The sequence below is a fragment of the Sorex araneus genome, chromosome 3 (assembly GCF_027595985.1).
Source record: "Sorex araneus isolate mSorAra2 chromosome 3, mSorAra2.pri, whole genome shotgun sequence".
NCBI lineage: Eukaryota > Metazoa > Chordata > Mammalia > Eulipotyphla > Soricidae > Sorex > Sorex araneus.
In genome coordinates this window covers 204,358,317-204,385,086 of record NC_073304.1, presented here as the reverse complement: position 1 = coordinate 204,385,086, position 26,770 = coordinate 204,358,317, and the positions used below count along the sequence as shown (strand labels likewise).

General features: G+C 36.6%; 1 protein-coding gene across 2 annotated transcripts in view; it reads left to right on the top strand.

Annotated features, from left to right (window-relative positions):
- The window catches only part of MED13 (mediator complex subunit 13), a 103,124-nt gene that overhangs the window by 39,123 nt on the left and 37,231 nt on the right, over positions 1 to 26,770 (top strand). For both annotated transcript variants that reach the window (XR_008629162.1, XM_055130707.1), the window contains exons 9-16: positions 3,652 to 4,335; positions 15,067 to 15,280; positions 18,250 to 18,331; positions 20,695 to 20,816; positions 23,637 to 23,727; positions 23,859 to 24,073; positions 24,470 to 24,663; positions 25,796 to 26,712. Coding sequence is in view for 1 of the 2 variants with exons in the window: in XM_055130707.1 (XP_054986682.1) it covers positions 3,652 to 4,335; positions 15,067 to 15,280; positions 18,250 to 18,331; positions 20,695 to 20,816; positions 23,637 to 23,727; positions 23,859 to 24,073; positions 24,470 to 24,663; positions 25,796 to 26,712 (2,519 nt within the window). In the remaining variant the exon portion in view is untranslated. The remainder of the gene's footprint in view (positions 1 to 3,651; positions 4,336 to 15,066; positions 15,281 to 18,249; positions 18,332 to 20,694; positions 20,817 to 23,636; positions 23,728 to 23,858; positions 24,074 to 24,469; positions 24,664 to 25,795; positions 26,713 to 26,770) is intronic.

The following is a 26,770-nucleotide window of genomic DNA, read 5'->3' as shown; positions in this document are numbered from 1 at the left end:
AGCATTGCAAGGTATGGCCCAAAAATCTTTAAAAAAAAAAAAAAAAAAAAGAATTTCTCTTTCCTGGACTGGAAAGATAGCACAGTGGGCAGGGCATTTTCCTTGTATGTGACTGACTTAGGTTCAATGCCCCGCACCCCGTATAGTCCCCTGAGCCTTCCAGAATTGATGCTCAACCCCACCCCACCCTCTGAAAAGAAATGAATTTGTTTTTTGGGCCACGCTGAGCAATGCTCAGGGCTTACTTCTGGATGGCAATCAGGATTCACCCATGGTGCTCAGCACTCAGGATTCACTCCTGGCTATGCTCTGGAGACCATATGGATTGCTGGGGTTTGAATCCAAGTTGGCCACGTGCAGGGCAAATACCCTACCTGCTATACTGTTGCTCTAGCCCAGAATTTATCTTTCCTTAGTGCCTTGTGTAGCAACCAAGTTTTGGTCTTAGAATTTATTTAGTCTTAAAAATTATTATGTAACCTAAATAGCTTTTATTTAACTAGGTTATGTTTTAAACTTGGACTGGAGCGATAGCACAGCGGGTAGGGCATTTGCCTTGCACGCATCCGACCCGGGTTCAATTTCCAGCATCCCATATGGTCCCCTGAGCACTGCCAGGGGTAATTCCTGAGTGCAGAGCCAGGAGTAACTCCAGTGCATCGCCGGGTTTGACCCAAAAAGCAAAAAAAAATAAAAAAAGTTTTTTGTTTTATTTTTTGGGTTTTGGCTCAGGGTTTACTACTGGCTCTGCACTCAGGGGCCACTACTGGTGGGCTCCAGGGACCAGATGGGGTGCTGTGGATCAAGCCTGTGTCTGCTGCATGTAGGCAAGTGCTCTGCCTGCTAGACTATTGTTCTGGCACCAGTACTTAATTTATTAAAAATATATAAATACAGAATGCATAGGGACTGGAGTGATAGCACAGCGGGTGGGGCTTCTATTGCACGCTCCTGACCTGGCTTCTATTCCCAGCATCCCATATGGTCTCCCAGCACTGCAGGAGTGATTCCTGAGTGCAGCGCCAGGAGTAACCCCTGTGCATCTCCGGGTGCAACTCAAAAAAGCAAAATAATAATAATAATAATAAAATAAGAACGCATTCAGTGTATGTATAGTAATATGCATATGTTTGCATAGTAATATGAATATGATTTTTTAATTGATTATATTTTCTAATACAAAAGGTTAGAACAGTGCTGTTTCATAGTTTTAAATGTTAGACATAGTAAGTTGAATTCTTTTGCATTCAGTCTTAGCATATATTGTCTTGATAGAGATATATAAAGAAAATATTTTTCTATATATATCTTCATATATTTGTGCAATTAGTAAAAGTAAGCCTGTTTTAATAGGTCTTTTTGAGAACCGTGGATATTCTTTGATAGCCCACCAAAAATTTGGCATGTGATAGTTTGATATATGTTGACACAATGTGAAATCTGAAGCCATAGCTGTAAAAAATCTTGTTTGCTCGAAATATTTTTTCCTATTGATTTTGTTGTATCTTTCATTAATTATTTAGAAAATATCACTTTACTGAGTTGTGTAGATCATTTAATACTGCCCTTTTTTACTCCTTCTGAATGTTGGTATGTCATTATTTAAATATGTGTTCAGGAGCTGAAGAGACAGTACAATGGTTTGGGCACTTGCCTTGTATAGAGGTGACCTGGGTTCAACCCTCTTCATTCCATATCCCTGCCCTGCCATAAATAATACCAATTTTGTATTAAGTATAGTTCTACCTGTAGTCTTTTTTTTTTTTAACACAGTTATGGTATTACATTTTAAAAAGTAGCTAGTTGAATTTGTAACTTAAACAGTTACATGAACTGCTTTTAAAACTTATTTTAAAAAATTGGGTTTTATAATTTACAGTACTGGTATATACAGTACTGTTAATGATGGTTTTCTATGCACATAATTCTAACACCACACCCTTCACGTTTGCACCTCCTTCCCACAAGGACCTCAGTGACCCTCCCTTTCAACCTTGTGGCTCCCCCCTAACCCTCCATTAAATAAAGTGTTATATCTTATTCTGGGACAAATTCCATTTGTTGCCTATATACTGAATCAAGTGGCTAATACTTTGTTAATGATTCATATAAATGTTGAGAAACAAAACCAAAAAAAAAGTTACAGTATTTTTACTCCACTGAAACACATCTTAAACTCTCACTGAAATGATTAGCATTCTAAATATATAGCTTTAAGCTCTTAAGTTTAAAATTGCTTAAATTATGGAGAAAAAAATTATTTCAGGAATTTTGATATCCCAAAGAGTCAGCTCACTCTTTTTTAGTGATAATTCCTTGGGAGAAGGAAGGAGGAGGTATGACAGACACCTTTAGTCAGTCATTTCTAGTTTAATTCAGACTACTTCCAAACTGGTCCTAATTTCAGTTTAGTAGAATTTTATTCTAGCCAGTTTTGTAGGGTTGTAGATGATGACTAACTTCATTTATTTAAAATAATAATAATAATATTTATAATAATAATCATACTATTAATATGGAACTGGAAAGATAGTATAGGGGTTAAAGCACTTCCCTTGCATGCGGCCACAATAGTGGTTCATTTAAATCATTGCATTTCCTATGATTCCCCCAGACACTGCCAGGTATGCCTGCATTTGCTTCCCCCACGCTCCCCAAATTACTGTGACAATATTAGGCACATTTCATACTCAAATATACTTAAATGTTTTTATTCTAATGTGGCCATATTTATGCATAGGAGCCCAGAGAAAATAATGATGTACCCATGTCCAGGCATGATTAGTCTGACCTCTTAACCAGTGATTTGATGCTTAGTTCTGGCAATGCTTGGAGTAGAGTGCTGTACGGTATAGGAAATCTTTAACTCGGTCCTCACACATTCTAGTCATGTGCTCTACCATTTTGAGCTATTTCCCTTGATGCTAGACCTTCTATATTTTGTTTTAAATATAGTCTAATCTCTGTATTTATTCAATACTGAGATACTTAGACTACATTAGGCCAACCATTTTTAGCTATTTGAGCATATAGATAATATAAAAAGAATTAAGTTTTCAGGGTTTTGTTTATTCTTTTAAAGGATTTTTACATACCCTTAGGTGACTGGACAGTTTTATTGTTCATTTGGGTTTTTTTTTTCCTTTTTGGGTCATACCCAGCGATACACAGGGGTTACTCCTGGCTCATGCACTCAGAAATTACGGCTAGCAATGCTCAGAGGACCAATATGGGATGCTGGAAATCGTGTCTCATACCGAATTGTGGCCAAACCCGGGTTGACCGCGTGCAAGGCAAACGCCCTACCCGCTGTGCTATCATTCCAGCCCCAGTTCATTTGTTTTTTGTTTTTTGTGCCACACCTGGTGGTGCTCAGGGATTACTCCTAGCTTTCCACTCAGAAATTATTCCTGGTAATGTTCAGGGGACCATATGGGATGCCAGGGATTAAATCTGTGTGTCCCATGTACAAGGCAAATGCTCTATATGTTGTACTACCTTTTCTAATGCTGAACAAATTATTTTTCCATTTACTTTCATATTATCTTTTAGGATTATATATGAATAAAAAACACCATGATATCTAAAAATATCTGATAGTTTCCTTTATAATGCTTTGATCTCAATTAAGCCTTTTTGAAAACCTTTTAGGCACAAAACTCTGAAACCAAGAAATCCTGGGCAACAGGGACAGGCACCATTGTTAAATCAACAACAGCAAGTACTTCCTAAGCACAAGACCAATGAAAAACAAGAAAAGAGTGAAAAACCACAGAAACGTCCCTTGACTCCTTTTCACCATCGAGTATCTATTAGTGATGATGTTGGCATGGACACAGATTCAACTAGCCAAAGACTTGTGATCTCTGCGTCAGACAGTCAAGTGAGATTTTCAAACATCCGAACTAATGATATAGCAAAGACTCCTCAGATGCATGGCACTGAAATGTCGAATTCACCTCAACCGCCCCCACTTAGTCCTCACCCCTGTGATGTTGTTGATGAAGGAGTGACTAAAACACCTTCAACTCCTCAGAGTCAACATTTTTATCAAATGCCGACACCAGATCCCTTGGTTCCTTCTAAACCAATGGAAGACAGGATTGACAGTTTATCCCAGTCTTTCCCAACTCAATTTCAGGAAACTGTAGAACCTACAATATATGTTGGTACAGCAGTAAACTTGGAAGAAGATGAAACTAATAGAGCCTGGAAGTATTACAAGGTCCCAAAGAAAAAAGATGTTGAGTTTTTACCTCCTCAGCTTCCAAGTGATAAATTCAAGGATGACCCAGTTGGACCTTTTGGACAGGAAAGTGTAACATCAGTTACAGAGTATGTATGTTTTTAATAGTCACTATTCTAATTTAAGGATTAATTATGTAAGCTCTTAATATTAGGACTCCATAATTGGTTTTAGGGTAGGAGTTATAATAATCTTTTGAGTATTAATTTTGCGTAATTTCTTCACTGTGTTTTTTCCTCAGGTAGCCTCTGTATTATGAAATATTTTAGTTAAAAAAGTGGAGGGAATACTAATACTTATCCATCAACCAATTTAAGGATTTTGCATACAATTAGAACTCCTGTATATTCTTTTTCTTCCTCCATTCTTCCTTCCACTGTCCTGAATTTGGTATTTATCATTTCTATACATGTTTTTATACATGTAGCTATAGTTGTTGATTCATTTTAATTGCTCTGTAGTTTTTCTTTGTCATGAATGCACCATAATTTGTTGCCTGATTTAGGGATGGACACGTTAATTTCAGTTTTTCAAAGTTAGGAAGATGCAGCAGTGAACATTTTTTGTACTTATTTTCTTATACTTTTGTATAAGAATTTCTTGAGGAAATAATTCTGAAAGTGGAATTGCTGGGCTAAAAGGGTATGGCCTAATTCAGCATTAAAGGTTTTTGCCAACTTGTTCTTTATACTACACTAGTTTACAGAGCTCGTGAACCCAAGAGTATGAGAATGACTGTTGCTGAACATTTTCTTCAGTACTACGTAATTTTAAACTTTTAATTTTATTAATCCACTTAATGCAGAATGAATTGTTAGTGTATTAAAATGTATTTTACAGAGTCCCAATAAGATTGAGCAAATTTTCAATTTATTGGACATTCAGATTTCTTTTTGCATGTGAATTGCCTCTGCATATTAGGCAACTGTTTTCCTTTCCCCCCATGAGTTATTCTTTGCACATTCTGACTATCAATTAATCTTGTATGTGCATAGAGGCGAAAGTAACTTAACAATAAAATACTTGCATGTATGAATTCCTGGGTTCAATCCCAGGCACCACAAAAATTTAAATGGAAATACACCTGCATGTGGTTCTGTAGAGAACTTCTTTTTGTTGTTTTCCTTTGTTCACTATAAAGTACTTTTGGCCAGGAATTTATTTCAAGTTTCCCTTTTCTTTCTGTGTTTTGTTATCTGTCCTTTAAGCCTTTAAATTTTGAAACAGTGAAAATCAAGTAGCAAAATAGCAGTATATCCTCTAAAATTATCATTGTCTTTCGATATTAGATTGAAGTGTACAGTGTGCAGAGATTACGTTTCCTTCTTTATCAGTCCATTGTCAGCATAAAATTTTGTCTTTAGTTTAGGATTATGAAATTTCATAAGAATATGTATAGTTACAGAGGTACTTTATTCAATCCTTGTGCTGGGCATTTTAGAAGGAATGGTTAAATCTTTTGAATTCTAGCACTAAGAATATTCTCTCTCAGATAACTTTTTCTCATTCTCTTTGGGATTTCTATAAATGTTGAACTTCAGTATGTTCTTTCATTTTCTATCTGTATTTTTCTTTCTATATTATTTTCGTGGAGGTGGTATAGGGTGTTTGGTTTTAGAGCCACACTAAGTGTTGCTTAGGGATTACTCCTGATTCTGTACTGAGGGATCACTCCTGGCAGTGTTCAGTAGACCATATAGGGTATTGGAGATTGAAGACATGTCAGCTGTGTGCAAGGCACATGCCCTACCCACTGTATCATCTAGGCCCCCAACCCTTCCTCTGTATTTTAAACAGATATCTCGACTTTCTAACCATTTTTAAAATTCTAAAATTTTTTCTTTCCTTTTTTTTTAAAAAAATTTTTTTTTAAGTACTTGCTCTGTTTTGGTCTTCGTGAATTTTTTGTTTTGCTTTCTGATATTCTCATTTTTTTTTTTTACCACACCCTATCATACTCAAGGCTTACTCTGTGCTTAGGGATCACTCCTGGAGGGCTTGTACCATGTGGGGTCCCAGGGATTAAACTTGTGTCAGCCAGCCGGGTGCAAGGCAAATGCTTTACCCACTTTACTATCTCTTCAATCCCACGTTTAATCCCCCACCTCTCCTATGTCATTTTTGATATGATGACATACTCATAACTCGGTTATGATGCTTGTTGCATACTTGGTCATAGTATTCACATCTTTTGTTGCAGTATTTATGTAACAAATTTGCCCAGAGTTCCATCTTAGCTATATTGCTTACACGTTTTTAGTTGTAATGTTTACTCGGAATTGGATAGTAGTTATTGGACAGTGGTTATTGGAGATCTCACACTCTGGCACTTGGTGTCCTAGTAACAGCCATTCGGACTTGTATTCAGCACAGACGAGTAACATTGGAGTGTGAACTGAGCCTCACATTTGCACAGCAGGTGTTTTTGCCATTGAGCTATCCCCTAGGCCCCATCATCCTATTCCTTGTTGGTATTCTTCATATGAAAGAATAAGAGACTTTAGAATAAGGGAATAAATAGAGAAGCTAATTAGAAATTTTTGCGAGGTAAATAGCCTTATTGATAGGCCTTATACAGTAAATATTTTATTTTATACTTGGTTTAATTCAGTGGAGTAGGGGATGTTTTGAAAGGGAGGCCTCTTAAAATTTCAAAAAGAACTTTTTTTTTCCCCCCTCACATCTCCTTAAATTTCTTTCAGTAAAAACTCTTCCAGGAGTAGACCAACAGGTAAGATGCTTACCTTGAATGTAGCCAACCCAAGTTCTATCCCAAACACCTCGTGTGGTCTCCTGGGCACGGAGTCAGGAGTTAAATTAGGTTTGGCTCCCACCCCTCCCGCCCCCAAACAAAACCAAAAACAAAACATTCCTTTGTTTCACTTAAAACTTTTCAAAAAGAGAAGATTACCAGAACCTGGGTTTAGAAAATAACCTCTTGCTATTCCTCCCATTTTCACCTACTTTGCATGTCTGTCTAGGGATGTAAGTCTAGATAATTTGCATTTTTCTTAGCAACTCTTCTTGTTTCCATCATTTACCTGTACCTCCCACTTGCATATTTAGACCATTAATGTGCACTTTTATAGTCTTTCTCTCTTGCGTTTTATTGATTTTGAACTACCTTAAGAATAAGTTAATTATGGGGCTGGAGCAATAGCACAGCGGGTAAGGTGTTTGCCTTGCACTTGGCCAAGCCGGGTTTGATTCTCAGCATCCCATATGATCCCCCGAGCACCGCCAGGAGTAGTTCCTGAGTGTATGAGCCAGTAACCTTTGTGCATCGGTGGGTGTGACCCGAAAAAAGGCAGGAAAAAAAAAAGAATAATTATCTGGTCTATTTAGAACCTTTTATTTTCCCTTTTGTTAGGGATTCATTTTCTTTAAATTCCTTGGTTATTGTTAGTAGGTAAAATTGTGTGCTTCCTATAGTATTTTGAATCTTGAATACTGTCTTATGAATTTCTTTTTTTTTTTTAATTAAAAAATTTTTTTTAATTTTGTTTAGGTTTGAGGGCCACACTCAGCTATACTCAGGGGTTACTCCTGACTCTGTACCCAGGAATTACTCCTGGCAGTACTCAGTGCTATGGGATACGGGGGTCAAACCAAATTGACTGCATGCTAGGCAAGCACCTTACCCTACTGTACTGCTTTTCCGATCTGTCATGAATTTTTTTAATAAAAACTCATAAGTTATAATTTGGAGTTTAGAATGCCATTATGGTCATGGCATAACACAATTAGCATAATAAGGCAACGTATCTCTTGTAGGCAAACAAAGTTTTGTTTAGTTTTATTTTGTTGTTGTTGGGGGATGCATCCAACAGTTTTCAGGTTTGACTCCTTGCTCTACCCCCAGGGATTACTCCTGGCAGGGCCTAGAGGACCACATGGGTGTCAGGATTGAAACCAGGTCAGCAAAGCAAACACCCTGTGCACTGTACTATATAGCCTGGGTACTCTCGAACAGTGTTTTCGGAAACATAACAATGGATGTTTTATTGGCTATATACAATATAAAAACCTCAGTTAGGGGGAGATGGGGTGATAATAAAGCATGGCATTTAGAGTTGCTTTAAAGATGGTGGGTTGCATCTTAACTTTTTTTATTCATTTCTACCATCTCATGTGATACTTCCTTGATCTTTCTCTCTAAAATGTGGCCTCTCCTCAAACCAAATCACTCTATCCTGTACACAGTTTTTATATTCTGTGTGTGTGTATATATATATATATATATATGTATATATATATATAATTCATTGAAATTTTATGTTATTGGTCTTTTTCTAGTAGAATGTAAGCTCTACAAGGGCAAGGATTCTGTGTATTTTTCTGCTTTACTGCTGTGTCCTCTAGCATAAAAACACACCCTTAGAATAATCCTAGACTCATAGTAGATATTTAGTTTATGAATGAAATGACAGTATAGCCGTAGATTATGATTTTAAACTTTTGGGTTATATTTTTTATTGTATGTAAATATTGATATTTTTAGTTTTAAAAACTTTTAGAAGTGAGTTTTATGGACACATTTATAAGCTCAATAATTCAAGCCATAATCGTTAGTGTATTGGTTGCTTTTGTGCATGAGCATGTATACGTAAGTGAAATGAAAGTTTTTTTGTTTTTTTTTTTTTTTTTTTTTGCTTTTTGGGTCACACCTGGCGGTGCACAGGGGTTACTCCTGGCTCTGCACTCAGGAATCACTCCCTGGCGGTGCTCAGGGGACCATATGGGATGCTGGGAATCGAACCCGGGTCGGCCGCGTGCAAGGCAAACGCCCTACCCGCTGTGCTATCGCTCCAGCCCCTGAAATGAAAGTTTTTAAGAAGGTAACGCAGCTTAGAAACTGTTCTACAGTTCTTCTCACTGAATAAGAATGAGAAGGAAGAAACATAATATTGTAAGGTAACATGCAGGGAAAAGTGGTATAAGATATGTGTCATGATTACACACATCTTGTAATTTAGGAAATAACATACTTCTACCTATCTTTGGTTACCTAAGTTTTCTCTCTCATAGAAAAGAAAACAATTGAATAAAAGGGTTTCTTAATTTTGTCTCATTTGAATATTGTTTTGGTTACACTTAGTTACACTTCGTGTTTGTGTCCTGTGTTGTGTACACATTGTGTTTTCCATTTTTAGGTGGAATTTTGGTTTTTGTGTTAGTTGATGAGAATGTGGTAAATGCTGCAAAAAGCCATCAGAGGTTTAGCTGCTATATGAACTAGAAAACATTTATAAATATTTGTTCTTTGTTGTCTGGTTAGAAGTTTTCTTTGGTTTTATTTTAATCATTTGTGATTCTATAATTTTCTTGGAGTTACTATTCTGTGTCAATTTAAGTTAGGGCTATTTTTTGTATTTGCACTTCAACCCCATTCCCAGGTGACATTTACTAATGTCTAGAGATACATTTGATTGTCACAGCAGGGGTTTGGCTATTGGCATCCAGTAGGTAGGCTAGGGATGCTTTTAGTATAGTACAATTTATAGAATAGTCTACAACAAATTATTATACAACACAAAATAATTACAATGTTGAGGTGGTTTAATGTGTCTAACTTTTAACAGAAATTTAAGTTCTAGAATAAATTTTTCACTTAGATAGGGCTGAAGCGGTAGCACAGCGGTAGGGCATTCGCCTTTCACTCGGCCCACCCATGTTCGATTCCTCCGCCCCTCTCAGATAGCCTGGCAAGCTACCGAGAGTATCTCTGCCCCCATGGCAGAGCCTAGCAAGCTACCTGTGGCATATTGGATATGCCAAAAACAGTAACAATAAATCTCACAATGAGAGACATTACTGGTGCCCGCTCGACCAAATCGATGAGCAACGGGATGACAGTGACAGTGACAGATAGACAAAGTATTTTTACTGGTTTTACTAGCAGAATTGCCACCCATGCTATCTTTGTATCCAACACCACAGTAAAATATTCAGCAGTCTTTAGTGTTGTTCATATTATGCTTAAGCAAATTTCTTGGGTTTTTTTATAGTTAGAGGGTTTTATTGGAATATTTAGACAATTCAGGTGCTTAGTATTACTTGAAATAGAAAATATTGTAAGAACCAAGTCATTTCTTTATTGAAAGTGATGGAGCCAATAGAAAATATTTTAAGAACCACGTCATTTCTTTATTGAAAGTGATGGAGCCAATTTGACAAAGTCGGATGATATTTCCTGTCATTAAAATTAATTCTGTGAATTATTGTTAGGCTCTCTTGATGACCTTTAAATAATCTTAAGTTTTAAATAGAATTTTTTTTATAGGTATTTTGTTTTTTTAGGCCATATCTGGCAGTGCTCATAGGCTACTTCTAGCTTTGTTATTTGTGTATATGATGGGGGGAAGCCACTCATCTTCGTGCTCTGGGGATCATGTGAAGCTATAAATTGAACATACAAAGCATGTGTTCAGATTAGAAAATTTGGGCGTGTATGGTGTATATATACATACATGTATATATAGACATAAATAATTTTATTCCTCATTCTAATTAGGTAATAAGACAGTTTATCCATTTTAAACTTGGAGGATAAATATCCATCTCCTCTTGTAGGAGACTTGGAAATTTACATTTCACCTATGCCTTGTGTTCTGTAAGCCTTTACATGCAGATAATATAATTGAACTTAAAATTGAATTTGGTTTGAGGTACCAAACTATTTTGAAACAAAATTTATTTACTTGTTAGAATTTAATTTGGAGGAAAGAGGTGCTAAGTGGAGCACATCATTTCCCTCATGCACAAATCTGTGACAAATGCTTATCTCTTTGCTTTAATGGTTTTCAGTTTCTGTTATGTATAGTATGTATTTCAAAATAGAAACCTACAACTAGAGGCTGGAGCAATATTACAGCAGGTAGGGCATTTGCCTTGTACGTGGCCAACCAGGTTCTATTTCCAGCATCCCATAAGGTCCCCTGAGCAACTCCAGGAGTAATTCCTGAGTGCAGATCCAGGAGTAACCCCTGTGCATTACCAGATGTGATCCAAAAAGAAAAAGAAAAAAAAAAGAAACCTAAAACAATTTTCTGTGAAGAAACATTAGTTTATTTTGTATCTTTCCCAGGGGGTTTATTGTCTTAGTAGAATATGTGTTAGTTTATAACAATCTACAGTTCTGGTTCAGGGGAAAACCTTTCTAAATTGAGAACAAAGAATGTACTGTATTTGAGCATGGATCTTATATGGTTTACCTTCTGAGAAAAGCTATATCAAGGTATCTAATAATATTTAGCGATGCACTGTAGCACTGTTGTCCTATTGTTCATTGATTTGCTCAAGCGGGCACCGGTAATGCCTCCATTGTGAGATTTGTTATTAGTGTTTTTGGCATATCAAATACGCCACGGGTAGCTTGCCAGGCTCTGCTGTGTGGGCGGGATACTCTCGGTAACTTGCCCGGCTCTCTGAGAGGGATGGAGGAATTGAACCTAGGTTGGCCGCATGCAAGGCAAATGCTGTGCTGTCACTCCAGTCCAGTAATATAACATTTTAATTGTATTTACATAATTTTATAATATTTGTTTTTGCTCTCAAGATTCTGACTGCCTTCTTTCTTAGAAGGAAATCTGTGATGAAATAAGCTTGTTATTTTATACACTAAATCTAAATTTTATTTGATACTTAAATGCAATAAGGCTCTACTTTTGACAGCTTGATACAGTTTAAGGGTTAATTTGAATATAGGAAATGGTACTGGAAAAAATAATATTTTAAAAGAAGATTTTTGAAGTTTATTAAATTCATTTTTATTATTATGTTCATCTGTAGTTTACCTCCTATAACTGTCCGTCTTAAACTATTGTCAAACCTCATCAGAATTTTTATTGATTAAAGGGGAGTATTGCAGGAAAGTATTTTGTTGTCATAGTATAAGGGAAAAAGTTACAATTATTGAATAATACAAAACAGTTTGTTTTGGGCTTTGCAGAGTTTCTTTTCATGACTGTATTTGATCTTCCAGTTTCTGGTTAGCTTTCTATTCAAAACTGCCTCTGTAGTTAATGATTTGATTATTTGTGAAAGTTTCTTTTAAAAAAAAGATAGGTTAAGGTTATGTTGCTATTTACATAAATATATGTAATGGTATGTGATAATAACTTTTTCATTTGACATCTCTTAAATCAGTTTTTCTATTTTTTATTAATTTTAAACAAGAAGGATGTATAATATGAGGTATTTATATTTTTCATTTATTTTTATGCTAATTGCAATTAACTCTTGTAATCTGCAACATCTATGAGAACATTCAATAAATAACAATGTTTATCTTTAGGTATTGTATTTGGCTTGCTAATTTTTTATTTGTAATAGAGCCCTGTGCAGTAAAATTTCTTTTTTTTAACTTGTTACTGCACCCTAATTATCAACACTTAGATAAATCTTGTGGCAGTGTTTGTGCTTTGCCAGAGGACAGCTAAATGTGAAGAGCAGAGTTTTTGTGTAGTAGTAGTAGAAATGTCTTTCAGGTTGGTATAGAATGGAGGGGAATGGATTCTTACACTTTTCCCCTACAAATATTTTGTATGTATATTTAAAACCATTCCAATTCTAACTGCCCACTGTGTGACCTTAACAAACCATTTATTCATTTCTACATAAATTGCTGTTTCAAAGAGGGTATACACTTTTATTTTCTATCTTGTAAGATTATTTTCTGGATTAAGTAAAATGTTAAAGTAGTTGAAAATAATATTTTGGAAAGATACCTGTTAGACACTTGAAAGATTTCTAGAAAGCGAGTTGGCTGGGCCATATAGATATTTGGAGAAGGAATCTTCCAAACAAGAGGAACAGCTAGGAATGTTTCTTGCCTTTTTGAGGAAAATTAAGGAAAGTTTAGGTCCTAATATACTGAAGTTTAAAGCTGCCTTAGGGACTGCTAGTTCATTTGTAGAATAGAACTATTCCAGTAATTGTAAAATACATGTACAAAAGTATGAAACTATAATTGTATTGCAAAATGTATATTAGTACATTAACATTTGTCTTAGCAATATACTCATATGAAAGAAATTTTTATATACTTGATTTTCCTTTTTGGGACAAATCTGGGGCACATTGGTAATAGTGAGATATATTTGATAACATGTTTAGGAAATATCAGTTACTTTTTTGATGATTCATGTTTTGCCCTTAGTTTTATAGGATATTAGAGTGCTTTTAGTGCTGGTGAATGAGGAATAGAAGATTCATAGGTTACCTCTGTCACTCAAATAACTTTTAATAAAATAATGTATTTTAGGACTTTAAATGAAAGCACATCATCACAGTCTTACGTGAATTTTATATTTAATGTCTTAGGAATATTTATTGAATTACATGCCAGACACTGTTACATGCATGTAGAATACCTCAGTAAACAAAAGACCCGGACTATTTAGGGGCTTAGTATTCTAATCTAGTGGTAGTCATCTAAGAACATAAATAAATTACACAGTATTAAAATTTATGAGCACGAAAGGGAAAAATAGAACAGAGCAAGGGGTTTAGTGTTGAGATCGTTGAGTGTATTGCAGTTTTAAATAAGACTTCATAGAGAAACTGACACCTAAAGATTTTATGAAAGTGATTTGGCCATATAGATATTTGGAGAAGGAATGTACTGAACAACAGGAATAGCTGAGAGCTGAGAGTATTCATTGCCTTTTTGAGGAACATTAAGGAAGCATTTGGAAATGGTGAGAGGGAGAAGTAAAATAGGTGAAATGGAGAAGAAAAGAGATTTTCAGTAGGATATAATAAAAGCTTTGGATTTTAGTGAGTGAAAGTTACTTCTGGATATTGAGCATTGATCTGACATGGATTCCCACCCTGGCAGTATGAGATTCTGAGCTTTACAAACCATAGAGAATGTGAATTTGGAAGCTGAAAAGTGTCATGTAAAGTAAAACCCAGTCGTTTCATTTTCACACTCACTAAGCACATGTTTTTCAGGGATTTGTGGTATAGATGTACTTCTTGTGGATTCTCAGTCTTAGATATCATTGTTCTCTGATCTCTTTCCACTAGATTGTATTCTCTACTTCAGTCTTTAACTTTTTCTATAATCTGCCATTTAATTGACTAATTTAAGAGACTATAGTAAAATACCCATTTGTCAGTAACCACGTAGAACCAGATTATAATTGATTATATAAAAATATAATTGATTTTCTACTGTTATTAGAAAAAACTCCAGAAGTACTTGAAGTAAATTTTACTTGCCATTGTAAAACATCTTACCAGAAGTAAATTATTTTAATAAAACAAATTAGGATTTTATAACTTAAATATATCCTCTCATGGCATTAGGAAAAGATTAATCTCTTTCTTGGTATTATTGTGTGTACATTTTGAGAGTTTCTGTCCTAGCACTAAAGCACTGTCGTCCTGTTGTTCATCAAGCAGTTTATATTTACAAATTCCTCTTAGAACTAAAATGTAACTTAGTGGTAGAATACTAGCATATGTGAGATCCTGGGTTTGATCTCCTGTATTGCCAAAAAAAATCTTTTGTGGAAATGAGTTTGAGCCACCTGAGAACTTGGGAACAAAGTAGATTACCAAAAGACTACTCATCATTTTGGTGGAAAAAATTCAATAGGCAGGAGACCTAGTTTTAACTCATTGCTCTCTTGCTATATTTGACCTCAATAAATCACATAATCTTTCTGTATCTTTTTATTTATTTGTAAAACAAGAGATTGCAGATGAGATTATCTTTAAGAAATTCTTAAAATTTCATACTATATTGTTTTGGAAAGAATTTTTGCTTCTATGGAGAATAAGTACTAATTTTCTAATTTTTTTTTATGCAGGTTAATGGTGCAATTTAAGAAACCTTTAAAAGTTTCTGATGAATTAGTGCAGCAATATCAAATTAAAAATCAGTATCTTTCAGCAATAACATCTGGTGCAGAACAAGAGCCTAAAATTGATCCTTATGCATTTGTTGAAGGAGATGAAGAATTTCTTTTTCCTGATAAGAAAGATAGACAAAATAGTGAGAGAGAAACTGGGAAAAAACATAAGGTAAGGGGGAGTTAGGGGGATAGTACAACAGAAAGGTCACTGATCATTTTGTAGCTCTGCTTTTGTTTTTGTTTTGGGTTTTGGGTCACACCCAGAAATGCTTAGTTTTGCACCCAGGAACCACTTCTGGCAATGCCCACGTGGGATGCTAGGAATTGAACCTTGGTCAGCCATGTGCAGGGCAAACATCCTACCCGCTATACTATCTTGACAGCCCTTGTAGCACTGCTTTTAATATTAGGCTTGTCATTTTCTTTCACAATAGAACAGTCATCATTTTAGTAAAATATTTAAAATAAGAAATCAGTCATATTTATTAAATTGAGAAGCCTTTGTGCCCTTTATTTTGTTTTAGGCCACACGTGGTGGTGCTCAGGACTTACTCCTGGTTCAGTAATCATCCTGGCATTGTTTTGGGATCCATATGTGGTGCTGGCTGTCAAACCTGGGCCAGCCACATACAGAGCACGCACCCTACCCACTGTACTCTCTCTCTCCAGCCTTTGCGAGCCCTTTAAATGGTAGCTGGTTACAGGCCACCTTGGCCCAGGGCTCTGGGTTTAATTCACGATGTCCTCCTAGCACCATCTGGGGTGTCTCCTCCCCATCTATCCCCTACCCCTAAGGAGGACAAAAAACAGCCACCACCTGAATGAAACTGAACCAAACAAAAAGGGGCTAGAGGGATACAGTATTACAGTAAAGCACTTACCCAGGCACTTGCAAACCTAGTGGCTGACCAGGTTTGATCCCCAGCACCACATATGGTCCCATGAGCACCACCATGAGTGAGCTCTAAACATAGAGCCAGGAGTAAATCCTGAGCACTACCAGATATGGTCTCCAAACCAAAAAAAAGGCCAAATTATAACTTTCTGATAATGAAACTACCTTGTTTAGGTGCCACACCAGCAGTGCTGAAGGATTATCAATCCTGCAGCTCCCACAAGTGAAGTGTAGACTCTAGCCCATTGTATTATCTCTCTGACTCAGATTTTGTTTACTTTAAGAACAGTAATTTTTTGTTATATTTAATAAGTACCCTCAGCTTAACACTAATTAAAATATGAATGAGTAAATTAAGTTTTTATAAATGGGGGCCAGAGAGATAATACTGGGAGACAGCACTTGCATTGCCTGTGATTGACCCTGATTTGACATACTGACCTGCCAGGTACAGCCTTAACTCCCAAATCAAAAATGAATAAACAAAAATACTTTATTGCAATTGTAAACACCAAATTTTGACTCTGGTAATCACCATATAACTGCTAGATAAGAATTTTGCCTTGGGCCAACGCAGTAGTACAGCTGGTAGGGTGTTTGCCTTGCATACCGCTTGCCCAGGTTTGATCCCAGGAATCCTATATAATCGCCGATTGCAGAGCTGGGAGTGACCCTTGAGCAAAGAACCAGGAGTAAACCCTGAACACTGCCAAATATTGCCCAAAAAGTAAAGTACAGAATTTTGCCTTAAGAAACAAAATATGCAGAGACAGAAAGATTGCGTACATTCAGGAGCACATACTTTATGTGTTTGGTGTACCAGTTCTACCCTGTGTATTGTATAAACCTCTTCCAGGTAGTCTTAGAGTATCCCAACCATGATTGGGTGACTCTGATGGCCCCAGGCACTTCGAGACCTGATAAGTCCTGCATCCTTGGGGCTTATCATTGAACCAGCTGTCTGTTAACATGAGTCTTTTTGGAAGTAATCCTGGGCTCCCTGAGCACTGCTTGGGAAGGACACAAACCCTCACCCCATCCACCATGCACAAACACCAAGTAAATGGAATTTGCAGTCTATTAAATTACAGAAAGGGCCAAATAATATGTTTATTTCAAAGAATTTACTTCACAAATTTTCATTTAGTTTTTCTTTTTACTATTTAAATGTTTATCTCTATGAATGAGAAAACATAGTTGGAAAGACTAGGTATTGAAGAAAGAAAATGGACTTTGACAAAAGATTAGCTTGAAACTCCTTTTACGAGACATATTTCCTGGGTATCTTTATAACTTTTGTTTAGGGTGGAACTTTTGGTAGGACTTCTTTCAGAAGTTCTTACCCAACTGGACTGGTAACTCAACCAGGACATTTCTGCTTGGGCCCTATGATTTTAGGGATACTTGGATCACTTTGATAATGTTAGGGTCTCAAGGACTCTAGTGATGTTTGAGAGGCACCATGGATCTAACTGGTGTCACCCACTTGCAAGGCATGGGCCTTTATCCCTGTACTGTCTTCCCTTAAGAAACTATTTTTGAGGGGCTGGAGCAATAGCACAGCGGGTAGGGCGTTTGCCTTGCACGCGGCCGACCCGGGTTCGAATCCCAGCATCCCATATGGTCCCCTGAGCACCGCCAGGGGTAATTCCTGAGTGCAGAGCCAGGAGTAACCCCTGTGCATTGCCGGGTGTGACCCAAAAAGCAAAAAAAAAAAAAAAAAAAAAAAGAAACTATTTTTGGGGGTTGGAGTGATAGCACAGCGGGGAGGGTGTTTGCCTTGCATGCGGCGGACCCTGGTTCTATTCCCAGCACCGCCAGGGGTAATCCCTGTGCATCGCCAGGTTTTACCCAAAAAGCCAAAAAAAAAAAGAAACTATTTTTGGTTTTAAGATGAGCGTACTGAACCCACATTGCAAACCATAACACCCAAAAGGAGAGAGAGAGAGTAAAAGGGAATGTTCCTGCCACAGATACGGTGGGTGTGGTGGTGGGGTTGCAGGAGGGATATTGGGAACATTGGTGGTGGAGAATGGGCATTGGTGAAGGAATGGGAACTTGGTCATTGTGTGACTGAAACGTAATCACAAAAGTTTGTAAGTCTGTAAATGCATCTCACGGTGATTCATTGAAAAACAAACAAAAACAGATGAGCATGTTACCTACTATACTCAGTAGTTGATAGATTTTGTTACTGGTATATTAGGTATTTGTTTCAACCTAATACATAATATTGTTTGCAGGTAGATGATGGTCCATCTAATATAACAGTGTTATCCCATGAAGAAGATGCTATGTCACTATTTAGTCCCTCTATAAAGCAAGGTAAATCTTTTATTTCTTAATAAAAATATTACATTCTAGACTGTTAGTAAATATTAATATATTATTGGATTTTTAGTGTTTTTGTTTGTTAGCTTAATTTTTATGTTTTACTGAAGGGGCCTCTCTTAAAATGATAATATAATGTGTATTTTGTACTAAGAGAAGCAAATTTATAGGAATTCTATTGTGAGCTGGGATTTTTCTCAACATAAAAATAGTTCTGTAAAATCACATTGAGCATGATCATTACTTCAGGTCCTGCTTAGATCTAAAAACTGAATTTATAATTTATATTATCCATTTCTTCTTCCCTTTTTCCCCTGTCAGAAGAATTATTTCTGTGATCACTAATTTCACAAATACTTGTTGAGCACATGTATAGGCCCTGTTCTTGGAACTGAGTATACAGTGGTCAAAAGTCCTTTATGAAAACATATGATTTGAATTCTTTGAGTGGAATAGAAACACCATATATTAATTCTCTTACAAAATTTTATTTCTAATGTAGACCAAGGAAGTTGTCCATTGGGGTATATGTGTTTTTAGGAACAACATTTTTTTTTTTTTTGCTTTTTGGGTCACACCCAGTGATGCTCAGGGGTTACTCCTGGCTTTGCACTCAGGAATTACTCCTGGCGGTGCTTGGGGGACCATATGGGATGCCGGGGATCAAACCCGGGTCGACCGCATGTAAGGCAAACGCCCTACTCGCTGTGCTATCGCTCTGGCCCCAGGAACAAAATTTTTTTGTGGTACTTGTGCTACTGAAACTAAGAACAATTAAAAAAAAATCAATCTGAATAAGTATTTAGTTCCTTTCTGAATAAAATTTAGTGGTAGATCTTATTTAAGTAGCTTGTGAGTTGGCAATTTGGGTTCTTTAGCTTCCTTAGCTACCTTAGGACACCAGGAGTATATAGTTGCCTTTTGATACTCAGGGTGTGACTTTCTGAAAATATCCATTGGGAGCAGAGAGATAGTATAGAGGTTATGGCCTTGACAGTAGTTCAGATCTGGTGCTGCATATGGTCCCCCAAGCACCACCAGACATGAGACTTGAGTGTAGAGAATGGTACCAACTGGCCACAGATCCAAGTATGGCCTAGTATGACCAGTGTGCCTCCTACCCTCAGAATCCACCAGAGAGGATCCCGAAAATGTTGTGTTTGGGTTTTTGTTTCTGATCAGTTTTTATTACGTTTTGGGATCACCAGAACGGCACTTGGCAGTGCTCAAAGAATCATACGTTGCTAGATATTGAATACAGGTTCTCACATACATAAAGCATGTGCTACATGTGCTCTGCCACTTGATCTGCATTCCTGTCTTAGAAGCATTACCTTTTAATAAGTATCTAGATGACATTTATGTACTCTAAAGTGTCTGATTCTTTGCATAGTGGAAGGGAGATTCTCTTCCATAGTTGCTCAAGGGATCATATGTAGTGCCAGGGATCAAACCAGGGTTTGCTACATGCAAGGAAATGATCTCTCTGACACTTAGTGAACCTTTAGAACTAACTGGGAAAGTGACTTCATCTAGGCTACTGCAAAAAAACAAAATTTATCATATAGAAATATAAAAGGACTTAGTTTTTGTGTGTGTGTGTGTGTGTGTGTTTTTTTTTTTAAACATTTAAATCTAGTAATAGGGGAAGGGTGAGAAGGATAAAAAGAAAAATTGAAATTTTAGAATTGAACTTTAAAAATTAATTTCCTTTATTTTCAGAAAGATAAAAAGTTTAATGTGTGTTTAATTCCATTGTCCTAAGTGTTTATCTATTTGATGTATATGCATGTAAGTATTTATAGTATGAATTCATATCTTTTAGTGTTACTTCTGGGGTCTTGCCATTTTCTCTTTTTTGGGTCACACCCAGCAGTTCACAGAGGTTACTACTGGCTCTGCACTTAGGAATTACCCTGGCGGTGCTCAGGGGACCACATGGGATGCTGGGAATCGACCCCGAGTCAGCCTTGTGCAAAGCAAACGCCCTACCCACTGTTCTGTTGCTCCAGCCTGAGACTGGCCATTTTCTTACAACTTTATGGAAAATAACTTAAGATTATAAACAAACACAAATTTTGCACAATCCACTTATGAACTTAAAATTATGTATATAGTTTTTTTTTTTTTTTTTTTTTGCTTTTCGGGTCACACCTGACGTTGCACAGGGGTTACTCCTGGCTCTGCACTCAGGAACCACCCCTAGTGGTGGTCAGGGGACCATATGGGATGCTAGGAATGGAACCCGGGTCGGCCGAGTGCAAGGCAAACGACCTACCTGCTGTGCTATTGCTCCAGCCCCTATATATCTAGTTTTAACAAATAGAATATTTAAATGTTTTATTTGTTATGTGTAGATGCTCCACGCCCTGCCGGTCATGCTCGACCTCCATCAACGAGTCTGATACATGCTTCAGATTTGACTGTCTCTTATACTGACCTAGATAATCTCTTCAATTCTGATGAAGATGAATTAACAGTGAGTAGTCCTTATTATTTAGATTAACTTTTTTCTTTGATTTTGTATTAGTTGAGGGTTTTCTGTTGCTTTTTAGGGGACTTGGGTCACTCCCAGCTTTGCTAGGCATCACCCAGTAGTATTTGGGAGACTATTTTTGGTGCTGGGAATTGAACCTCGATTAGACTCATGCCATATGTGGTACCAGGAATTAGACCCAGGTAGCCTTGCGCAAGATAAGCACCTTACCAACTTGACTATCTCGCTGGCCTTGCCGTTTTTTTTTTTTTTTTAACCTCATGTTTGCGCAATCTTAAAATTGTGTTACTTATACATATGAGTTTTTCTCCCCTCCTTTTGTGTACTTAAGGATACATATGATTAAGCTATGTGTTCTTTTTCTGTAATTAGAAAGCAAAATTTTTTTTTATTCTTTGGATCCTTAGTTTGAGAGATCACTGTGAAATGAACTCGTTTAGAGAATATATAAGTAATTTAAGATTAAAATTAAATGCCATATCAATTTATTAAGGGGTTGCTACTTCTTTTGAGTTATTTGGTATCACAGTTATTCTTTTAGGGAGGGGGAGAGAGGAAAGACGCCTAGCGGTGCTCAGGAAGAATGACCCCTGACAGTTACCAGGGAACAATATAAGGTTCCAGGGATTCAACCCAGGGTTGCAGTTGCCACTTTGGCATGTAAGTTAGGTACCTTAGCCCCTGCTGTCTCTCCAACTCCATCACAGTCACTCTTAAAAGAAGAATGTTCTGTGATATGAGAGTGGAAGAAAAAATAATTCTTAAAGATTTAATGCCCCTTTTCAAAAGAAGATAGAGATTAAAAATCTTGGAATTTAAAATGGGATTCCCTAGAATGGCAATTAATCATTTTGGGGATCATTTATCATAAAAGGAAATTCCTTCTGCTCCATGTGTTGTTATGATGACTGGTATTCACACATACTGGTTATAATATTTGCACACTTGGTTATGGTGCTGACATAATACTTAGTTGTAGTATTTACTGGGGATTTTTATACACACTTGGTTGTGGTGCACTGGAGATCACATACCTGTGCTACCAGAATTGCACTTGGCAAGAAGAACGGTGCTGGGGAGCAAACACTTGGACTTACTGCATGCAAGGCAGTCAGTCTACCACTAAGCCTTTACCAGGACCCAAGGGAATTCCTTCCTATAATAACCTTGGTCTCCCTTATTGTATATATTTTTTGCTTTTAATACTCTAACATAATGTATATATAAGTTTATACATGTGTGTAAATATTCACATACTAATGTATATTTGGTGTCTTAAGTTAGGTAATTTAAGGCAGCTAAATATGACTTTTTACTCCATATTCCATAACAAAATACATTATAGTCAAAGATAAGTCTACATATTTATTTATAACATGAGATATAGAACCAAATTGTCAGCTAAAACCATTAGTGATGGGGGCCAGAAAGATAGTGCAGGCTTAAGGCTCTTCCCCTTGCACACACCTGGTCCTGGTTCAGTTTACAGTACTGTAAATGGTTCCCTGAGGACTACTAGGTGTGATCCCCTCCTTCAAAATTAAATAAAGTAGGAAATAAAAACATTGGTAAGATATTAGAGATACTAAATTTTAGTTTGTTCAGATTATTAAAACTTATTTTTAATTAGGGGCTCTATTGTTTATGAGATCTTTCTGAAGTTTGCTTAATTTTACCTGTTGTAGCATTTTGAGAAGGGCTCAAGAGATTAAAACATGGTAAAAGTGTAAATAAGAAAATAAATATTTAAAGGGAGTGATTAAGAAACTCTAAGGGTTAAGTACTATATCAGTATCCTGTGTTTATTTTGTGGGGGCTGCATTTTATGGTATATGGGACATTGCTCTCAGTGATGCTCACAGAGATTGAGCTCATGGATTTAGCATTTAAAGTATGCACTCCACCTCTTTGAACTAGCTCCCTGACCTTTTTTTGATCTTTGTTTTTGGGGCCTATGCCTTACTATGCTTGGGTCTTATCCCTGGCTGTTTGTTCAGGGTTCATTTCTGGCAGTGCTGGGAAATTTATGTTACTGCTTATCAAACCCAAGCTGGATGCATACCAGGCAAGCACTGTACTGTTTCTCTAGTCCCTTTTGGAATATCTCTTAGTAAGATATAATTCAGATGTTAAATACAAGTCTTTCTTACTATAGTGTTTTTTTTTTGGGGGGGGGTAGGGGTGACACTGTGCTCAGGGCTTACTCTTGGCTCTACATTCAGGGATCATTCCCAGAGGCCTCAGAGTACCTTATGGGGTGCCGTAATTGAACCTGCTCAGCCGAATGCAAGCCCTACCTGTTGTACTATTCTCGGACCCCTAATTTTGTTGTTGTTATAATAGGCTTTAAGTAGTTTGTTGCTTTATATTGTTATGTTTTTTGAAGGTATTGGTCATTTCCTTTAGATAAATTTTTCCCTTTTAATTGGGAGGAGAGAAACTAATCTCAAGTTAAAAATCACCAAAAATGTTTTATGTCTTCAAATTGTATCTAGTTTGTATCTAGCTCTAGAACAGATTCAAAATACTACTTTTAATAAGTAGGTTTTACTTGAAAGTTACCTCTGTCTATGTTGGTTTACTTGGGCTAAGACCTGGTTCAGCAGTGGCACCAAAACACCAAAAACTAAGTTATATATGAATGATTAGTAGACTGAGATGATATTGTGATGTGTGTGTTGTTTTGTTTTCTTTGTGTTGTCATTTCGGGGGGTGGGGGGATGGGTGTGGGTGGGTGTATGTGTACATGCACGCTTGCTTGCTTGCTTGCTTGCTTATTTATCTATTTATTTATTTTTATAGCCTGGATCTAAAAAATCTGCAAATGGATCTGACGATAAATCCACCTGCAAGGAAACAAAGGCAGGAAATCTGGACCCATTATCTTGTATAAGTAAGTTTTGTAAATCTATGCTCCACATAAATCTACTTTTAATCATATCAAAACTACGCACCCCTTTGTTTTCAAACATAAATTAACTTCTTTTTAGTCCTCTGTTGAAATGTATGTTTTACTTAATATAGGCACTGCAGATCTTCATAAAATGTATCCTACACCACCATCGTTAGAACAACATATCATGGGATTTTCTCCAATGAATATGAATAATAAAGAATATGGTAGTATGGATACAACACCTGGAGGAACTGTTCTAGAAGGAAATAGTTCTAGTATAGGAGCACAGTTCAAAATTGAGGTTGATGAAGGATTCTGTAGCCCCAAACCTTTTGAAGTTAAAGTAAGTATTTTTTTCTAGAAAAATGAACATTTATACTTTGATGTTTAAAATTTAGTGCTTACTTTTGGTTTGTTGCTACATAAAAAAATACTTTTGTTGTAATTCTGCTTTTATAGTTAATAAAATTGAAAACTGAATTATGATGCTATCATACACAATTGGGAACAGAACAGGGTTATATTTATATCTTATTAATTAATTTGTTTAAAGAAGGAATTAAAGGACCAGAGATAAGGCACAGCATAGAGCACTCATCTTGCATTTGTGAGTCTTTGGGTTTGTTTCCTATCAATAAAAATAAAAACAAAAAAGATAAGGGAGTAAAGAAAGGACTAGAAGCAGTTGTTTATTTTTTGGGGGGAGGAAATACTGAATCCTATGTTCTTTCTGTTGTAGGATTTTTCTTACGTCTATAAACCTGAAAATTGTCAAGTTTTAGTTGGATGTTCCATGTTTGCGCCTCTAAAAACTTTACCAAGCCAATGTTTGCCTCCTATCAAATTGCCAGAAGAGTGTATTTATCGTCAGAGTTGGACTGTTGGAAAATTGGACTTGCTTTCTTCAGGGCCTGCAATGCCATTCAAAGAGGGGTATGACTTAGAAATAAGTTATTGTCTTAGTATATATTCATAATATATAAATGCTCTATAGTTTTAATAGAATTGCCTGGTATTTGGTTCCCGCAAAAAAGGATACTGGTTTCTGAAAATTCTTATGATTATTTTCTTGTTAGTAGATAATTATTAGTTGGCCATGAACAGACTGTTGGCAAACAAAACTATTATTTATTTTTCATCAGAAGTACCATTTAGGTCTAAAATATAGGATCATTGCCATTTGTGTATTCATATACCATTCACATTTTAATATCTCAGATTGGGATGTCTTATAATTGGTAACATTGTAGAATTGTTTGTAGCCCCTTTTATACATAAAATCTATCAAAGCAGGACTTTAAAAATGAGTGGTATTTTGAAATGAAGGAAATACGGATTATTGTAGTATGAGAAATATGTTAGGACTAGTGATGTGGCTTAGTGGTTGAATACTTGCCTTGCATGTAGTGGTAGAATACTTCCCAGCACTTTATGATTCTGTCAGATTGCTGAGTGTGTCTCTAAAATAAAAAACAAAGAGTGTGCATGTAGTAATGTGAAGTATAGCTATGGATAAATGTATACAGGTTTTATTTTCTAATTTTAGAACTACTTAATCGGCCCTCAGTTCATACCACCACCTTAAATGGGTATTTTGGCCAGGAATATGTTTTAATTGTATTTTTTTGCACTTACTAATACTTATAATTTGCTGCAGGTTGACTTTAGGTTGACCTTGCAACCATTCACTACTTTCGGACTGGCTTATGGGCTGGAGTGATAGCACAGTGGTAGGGCATTCACCTTTCACGCGGCTGACCCGTGTTCGATTCCTCCGCCCCTCTCGGAGAGCCGGGCAAGCTACCGAGAGTATCGCGCCTGCATGGCAGAGGCTGGCAAGCTACCCATGGTGTATTGGATATGCCAAAACCAGTAACAATAAGTCTCACAATGAGAGACATTACTGGTGCCTGCTTGAACAAATCGATGAGCAACGGGATGACAGTGACTAACACTTATAATTTATAAAACTATGGAGGAATATTTTTTGAGAGTTTTTTGTTTTATTAAATATTACTAATAAGTTTATATGTGTGTATGCTTTCTTTTACCTTGGTGACTCTAGTGATGGAAGTACTATGGATCAAGAATATGGCCCTGCTTATACACCTCAAACTCATACTTCTTTTGGGATGCCTCCTAACAGCGCACCTCCTAGTAATAGTGGAGCTGGAATTCTTCCTTCTCCATCTACTCCCAGGTTTCCAACTCCAAGAACTCCTCGGACTCCTCGGACTCCTCGTGGAGCTGGTGGACCTGCTAGTGCTCAAGGTTCAGTCAAATATGAAAATTCAGACTTATATTCACCAGCTTCCACCCCATCTACATGCAGACCACTTAATTCTGTTGAACCTGCAACTGTTCCTTCCATACCTGAAGCACATAGTCTTTATGTAAACCTCATTCTTTCAGAATCAGTAATGAATTTATTTAAAGACTGTAACTTTGATAGTTGCTGTATATGTGTCTGCAACATGAATATCAAGGGTGCCGATGTTGGAGTTTACATTCCAGATCCCACGCAGGAAGCTCAATATAGGTGCACCTGCGGCTTCAGTGCTGTCATGAACAGAAAATTTGGAAATAATTCAGGATTATTTCTTGAAGATGAACTAGATATTATAGGACGCAACACAGATTGTGGCAAAGAAGCAGAAAAGCGTTTTGAAGCTCTCAGGGCTACTTCTACTGAACATGTTAATGGAGGACTAAAGGATTCTGAAAAATTGCCTGATGAGTTGATATTATTGCTGCAAGATCAGTGTACTAATTTATTTTCACCCTTTGGAGCAGCAGACCAAGATCCTTTCCCAAAAATTGGTTTAACTAGCAATTGGGTACGGGTTGAAGAGAGAGACTGTTGTAATGACTGTTACCTTGCTTTAGAACATGGGCGTCAATTTATGGATAACATGTCAGGAGGAAAAGTTGATGAAGCACTCGTGAAAAGTTCATGCTTACATCCCTGGTCTAAAAGAAATGGTAAGTAAGCTAATGGGATATTTCATTTGTTTATTTTTCTTGAGCTATATGACTTTTT